We start from the raw sequence: 6,445 nt of genomic DNA on the forward strand, positions 1-6,445 counted from the left end.
CCTGGGCGATCCATGCATCCCTCTTAGGGTCTTCCTTGTTACCTAGCTTCTGTGGAGTTGTGGATTATAGTCTGGTTTTCCTTTGCTTTACATACAATATCTACTTATGAGTGGCCAATTCTCTTTTTATTGTTTTTATTAAGCTATACATTTTTCTTCACTCTCTTCTCTTCCTCCCCTCTCTCCCTCTATGCTCTCTAAGTGGCCAATTCTTTTTGTTTGTTTGTTTTTTTAAAGATTTATTTTTATTACATATACAATATTCTGTCTGCAGGTATCCCTGTGGGCCAGAAGAGGGCACCAGATCTCATTACAGATGGTTATGAGCCACCATGTGGTTGCTGGGAATTGAACTCAGGACCTCTGGAAGAGCAGCCAGTGCTCTTAACCTCTGAGCCATCTTGCCAGCCCCCTAAGTGGCCAATTCTTAAGATGTGAACTGGTAAGCTAGATGACTCAGTGGTTAAGAGCTCTCCAGAGGACCTGAGTGTGGTTCCCAGCACCCACATCCAAAGGTGCACAACTAACTCTAATTCCAGAAGACCCAATGCCCTTTCTGGCCTCCATGGAACATATCCACCTCAAACGTGATGGACACATGAATACAGAAATAAAAACAAAATCTTTTTAAAGTGACCTAGTGCAGGGACTAGATTATCTTGGTAATAAGGTTATTTGTGCCAGCTCACACCATTTTTAGTAGACTCGTGAGTTAGAAGCCAGAAAGCATGATAGTGTGATGAAAGCAACATGCTGGCTAGCAAGGCAAGAGTTAAGAATTTAATCCTGATCGCTGAGATTTAAGATTGTTTTGTAGATTTAAATGGGAATATACTTAGAATCATTTGTAGTGCTTGTTATCCTATCTTGTGCTTCTAGCTTGCATTTTTTTTAATATTTATTTATTTATTATGTATACAATATTCTGTCTGTGTGTGTCTGCAGGCCAGAAGAGGGCACCAGACCTCATTACAGATGGTTGTGAGCCACCAAGTGGTTGCCAGGAATTGAACTCAGGACCTTTGGAAGAGCAGGCAATGCTCTTAACCACTGAGTCATCTCTCCAGCCCCCCTAGCTTGCATTTCTATTGGGCAATCTGTTGTAGGTAGGTGGGTGGAGAGTGACCTTCACTTGGTAAAAGTTACCCAAAGAGAATGCATGAAGTAGCTATAGAGAGAGGCAGTAACAGCAGATTCTGGAGTTGCCACGTGGGACTGAGCCAGGGAATATCACAGACATGAGAACATAGATGACAAATAGAAGTCGCTGTAGTCAGGTTGGGAGCTTCATGGCTGCCACCATCTGTGGTGTTGGCTCTGATCCTCAAGGCTTCTAGCAAGCTGGCAGAAGAAAAGTAGGTAGTGTAGCCCTCAGTGAGGGTGGACCCCCTGCAGATCTTATTTCTGTGTCCTGGCTTTCAGCCTGTGGCTCTGGAATCAGATCAACTTTGTGGGATCCTTGCAAGGGTAAGTAAATGCCATTAAACAGAGAAGAAGCATCTCTCCTAAGCTCTCTGGATGCTAAGTGTCAATGGGTGACTTAATCCTGTCTTGGGATAGAGCTCTTTCCTGCACTTTAAGAGCAAATATTCAAGTTTGGCTTTAATCTGCTAAGACGGTTCCCTCTGTACATGATTGGTATCTACTAACGTTGTCTGTAAGTGCTTCCATTGGCCATTTTATTAAGTTGTAGGATCTTTATTAAACATTGCCTTTATCTCCCACAAATGTTGACATGATCACCCTATGGCTTTGTTCTAATCTCTATAAGTGATGTTTATGCTTCAGCAACTTTCCCAAAAAGAAAAGTCAAATATTCTGATTTATGTCAGTTTAAAGCCTCTGTGCCGATCTTCCCGAAGTACCGAACCAAAGTACAAACCACTTGGAAAACTGAAGAGAACCAGAATAATCTATGTAGACTCAGGTAAGAATGGTTCTGGTCTTCCCAAAATGCACCCTGTGACAGGAGGACTGTGTTGTCACCCTAGCATTTTTGCTAGGATGCTGAAGAGACTTAGCTTCCTTTGGTTCTGATCAGACCGAGCAGGTGTTACACAGTTCTTCTCCATCCATTCTACCTGCTTATGCTGCTATTTCGTTTTGTAATTAAGAATGTAGGTAAGTTCTAACTAGAAATGAGAACTTCAGATTCTGAGCAAAGCCTTGTTGGCTTATAGCAGCCACACTTGGTGGTTACGACTTCAGATTGCCACCCTTTGGTAGAGTGCCAGAAGTGAGTTCTCAGAAGGATGCTGTGTATTGAACACTTCTGTAGGGCAAGTCTTCATCTACACGCTACAGCTAGACATGTAAATAAACTTCCAAGTGATGTCAGTTTGACTTTGCCAAAGAGAACACTGGAATTTGACAATTTAGAAAATCCCCCAAAGTCTAGCACGAAGTGATAGGGCTAGGATTTGAACTCGGGTCTGTTTTCCATTTTAGCTTCTATGTCTACTCATTTAGAATCTAATTTTAAATTACTTTTGAGATTTTGTTTATGTATATATGAGTTTTGCTCCCAGGTGTGTCTGTGCACATGTGTAGCTGGTGCCCTCCAAAGTCAGAAGGCATTGGCCTTGGAACTAAAGGATGATGTATTTTATAAGCAATATGCATATTTTAGTCCATGCATGTCATTGGTTTTATTGAGTGGGCTTTAAAATATGATTATCACTTTCCCTCCTTTTCCTTTCTTTTCCTTCCTCCAGCCCTTTCCACATTCCTCTTCAAGTTGATAACCTTTTATTATTATTCATACACACATGTATATATGTATATGCACAAACAGGGAAATACAATGTGCTAGTTTTTGTTGTTTGTATATATGGTATCAGGGCTGATAACACTATATTGGATGACTCATAAGGGGGCTCATCCCTGGAGAAACTAATTCTCCTCTTAGCAGTCAGTCGCCTGTAGTTACTTTGTCTAGGGGTGTAACCCGGAAAATCTCACCCTTCCACATTAATGTGTCAATTGATATTGTCATTATTCGACTTTCAAAGGAGACTTTTTGGTATTTTGACTCATTTCCAGTCTGTCGCCTCTTCCACAATATTCCCTCAGCCATAGATGCGGGAGCTATGATGTAGATTATCTGTTGGAGATGTGATCTTCATGATCCGTTGATCTCTGCATTGCGTCCTGCTGTGGTTTTCTGTGATGGCCTCCATTTGCTGTAAAGAGAGGCTTATCTGCTCAGGGGTGGGAGCTACATTTATCAGGAAAGGTGGCTCACAGACAAAGACAGCTCAAGGGCAGAAGGCACAGAATTGATTTTTGGGCTTATAGATCATTTTCTGTAAGTTTGCTGACCAGCCCTTTGTAACCCTTAGTTCTTAAAATGTTCCATGGATTGTCCACACAGGAGTATTAAATCAGCATCCACGTTAGTTAGCTCACAACTGCCTCTAACTCCAGCTTCAGGGATCTAACACTGCTGACGTTCTCAGGCATGTCATTCATGGGCACATACGCATAAACAGATACACATACATATAACTGAAAACAAAATCCTTTAAGAAAAAAAGGTCACCCTGTGAGTCAAGTGGTCCCTCAAGTGTGAGAAATACTGATCTATATTCTCAACAGATGGCAGCCTTTTATTATCTCTTTGTAGATTGGCACCTATGTTTTTACCATTCCAAGATTTGAAACAGGTAAATGGTACAGCTCCAACTCTCACTGAAGTGAAGTCTCATTTCCGTGTTCCCTACATGCCTGTTTTGTTTGTTTCAGAGGAGGAAGATGATCTCTTTGATGACCCTCTACCAGTACCATTAAGGCACAAAGTTCCGTACCAGCTAACTCTTCATCCTGAGGTATTTTCAATGAAGGCATTGCCACAAGACCAGCCTGAACTGAGACAAAGTCCTGGGTGCTACAAAGCAGATATTATGCAGAAGGTTTCTCTGGCCAACTTTATAGACTGTGAAGAATCTAACAGTGACACTGAAGAAGAGTTAGAAACCCCACCTTCACTGCAGGGAGGTCTGGGTCCTGTGATAGTTCCCCAGCAAAATGCTGATGCAGACACACCACAGTGGGAAGTGTTCTTCAAAAGAAAAGATGATGTCACAGATGAATGTTTGGAAAATTTACCTTCCTCTATAGAGACGGGGGAATCTCAGTCACCAAGGCTTCTCACTGACTCTGATGGAGAATCCACTCACATCTCTTCCCAGAATTCATCTCAGTCAACACACATAACAGATCAAGGAAGTCAAGGCTGGGACAGCCAGGGTGATACTGTTTTGTTATCTTCCCAAGAGAGAAGTGCTGGGGATAGCACATCTTTGAACAGAGATGCCTACACACCAAAAAGCAGAGAGAATATCTCCGCCTCTCAAATGGAACAGAATGCACATGGTCCACAGGATTCTTACTGTGATTCGAAAAGCAGAGATGAAGAAGTAAATGGAGGTCCTCACATTGGAGAACCAGATACTGTGAGTGGCAAGAAATCCCCACCTGAGGAGAAAACATTACTAACCAGCACACATGCGGATTCACAGAGCTCCTCCGATTTTGAAATCCCCTCAACTCCAGAGGCTGAGCTTCCTAAACCAGAGCATTTACGGTATTTATATGGAAAACTGGCAACAGGTGAGAGTATAGTTGTTGAAAAAAGAAAATGCTCACTCTTAGATATTTAAGAATTAAAACTCTAATTCTAGCAAGGATGTCCAATCTTTTGATGCTGCAACACAATGTCATACACAAATTTCTGGGCAACACTCATAGCTGTGGATGTATATAGCCTGCAGGTTAGATACACCTGTTAGCGCAACCACTAAAAAAACCTAAACAAAGTGATACCTTGGTATAATAATGGATCAAAATGGAATACTAAAGTATGCTCAAATGACAGGGTTAAAACCAGTGTTGCGTGAGATTGTAGAACTAAATCTAAACACACTAATCCTCATAATAATAAATGCAAATGATGTAAAGAGATTCATAAAAAACACAAACTCAGGGAAAAACATAAGTCAACTATGCTGTTTACAGAAAGTGCAATCGAAGTGATGTAAAGTTAAAAGTAAAAGGACAATATAAAATATAAGAATGTTCAAAAAAGCCAGAGAGACTATAGTAAGAGCAGATACTATCCTAGACAAAATGTCTAACTCACCAAGACAATGGAATGGTAGAGCTCTTGCCTAGCATGTATGAAGTCCTAGGTTCAATCACCAGTACTGCTCTCCAGAAAAGACCAGATAATACAGAAATACAAATATTTTAACATGCTTCTCTTAGAGGAAATGGTATATATACAAAAAAACAGTATACAAAATACAAAAACTGACCACCACCAGATAACTAGATCTCATAAACTTTTACTTCACAGCAGAATACATCTCTTCAAGTATATGCAGACCATTCCACCAAGATACACTGACAAGCAGTCTAGAAGAAAAGGCGGCCCTATTAAAGTAAACTGATAGCATGGAGGAAGAACAAGACCAAAAAACTATTATATCATATAATGGCCTGGGGGCAGGGCTGGAGAGATGCTCAGGAAAACACTTGCTATTTTGTAGAGGATCCAGGTTTGATTTCCAACACCTACATGGTGGCTCAAAATTGTCTGTAACTCTATTCTGGAGGATCCAGGCACACCTGTGGTGTATGTACATATGTGTGTACATACAGGCAGGCAAAAACACGCATAAAATAAAAATCTTACAAATCACCAGTGGGCTAGGCAAGGCTGTGTTCTAACTGTTCTGGAGGCTGAGACAGGAGTGACTTAAGTTGGAGGTCAAGCCTGGGCAACTTAGCAAGAATTGTTTTAGTAAATACAAAGGTCACCAATACAATGATACAACTGAAACTACAACAATTACAATGTAAAGGAAAATACTTAGAATGGCTAACATATATATGCTCTGTGAATTGTGAAATTGCCTTAAAGTACAATGCTTTTGTATTGATGTATATGAATTTAATAAATCTTTATAAACATCTTCATAAGCACTTTACTATGCTGACATTTTACAAGTCAAGGAAAAAGATATATATAGACACACCACGTAAAGTGTAAATGGAGTCTCATAGTGTGCACATTAAACTGAATGTCACAGATCATCACTGTGCTACCTGACAATCAGATCAGGAATGACTATACCCAACCTAGCGGGTATATGACTTAGAACATATGTATATATTACTCTATGCATTTGAATATATTCACTAATACCCAAAACTTTATTTTTGTTTTGTTTTTTAACTGAGCCATAATCTCAGCCCAAGATTTGGGCTGATCCAAAGTAAGCATTCAAAACATGCCCACAAACATTGTTCTGAATGTATCTCTAATATTTTATAACTGTAATGTATATGTTTTAGGTCTTAAGTCTGGTACAAACACTGGCTGAAGGAATTAGATAGCTAAGATCAGTCTACATGATCAGTTTTTACAGCTTATGTTTTGAAT

General features: G+C 40.2%; 1 protein-coding gene across 5 annotated transcripts in view; it reads left to right on the forward strand.

Annotated features, from left to right (window-relative positions):
- Dclre1c (DNA cross-link repair 1C) overlaps window positions 1-6,445 on the forward strand; it is a 34,343-nt gene that overhangs the window by 26,197 nt on the left and 1,701 nt on the right. For 4 of the 5 annotated variants that reach the window (XM_048461240.3, XM_048461237.3, XM_048461241.3 and 1 more), the window contains 2 exons: window positions 1,833-1,927; window positions 3,745-5,982. In XM_048461240.3, the coding sequence (XP_048317197.3) occupies window positions 1,833-1,927; window positions 3,745-4,661 (1,012 nt within the window). In that variant the 3' untranslated portion in view covers window positions 4,662-5,982. Of the gene's footprint in view, window positions 1-1,832; window positions 1,928-3,744; window positions 5,983-6,445 lie in introns of those variants that run through there. The other variant, XM_087896362.1, reaches the window with a different exon arrangement.

Source organism: Myodes glareolus, chromosome 14 (assembly GCF_982192425.1).
Source record: "Myodes glareolus chromosome 14, mMyoGla1.1, whole genome shotgun sequence".
NCBI classification, from domain to species: Eukaryota; Metazoa; Chordata; class Mammalia; order Rodentia; family Cricetidae; genus Myodes; species Myodes glareolus.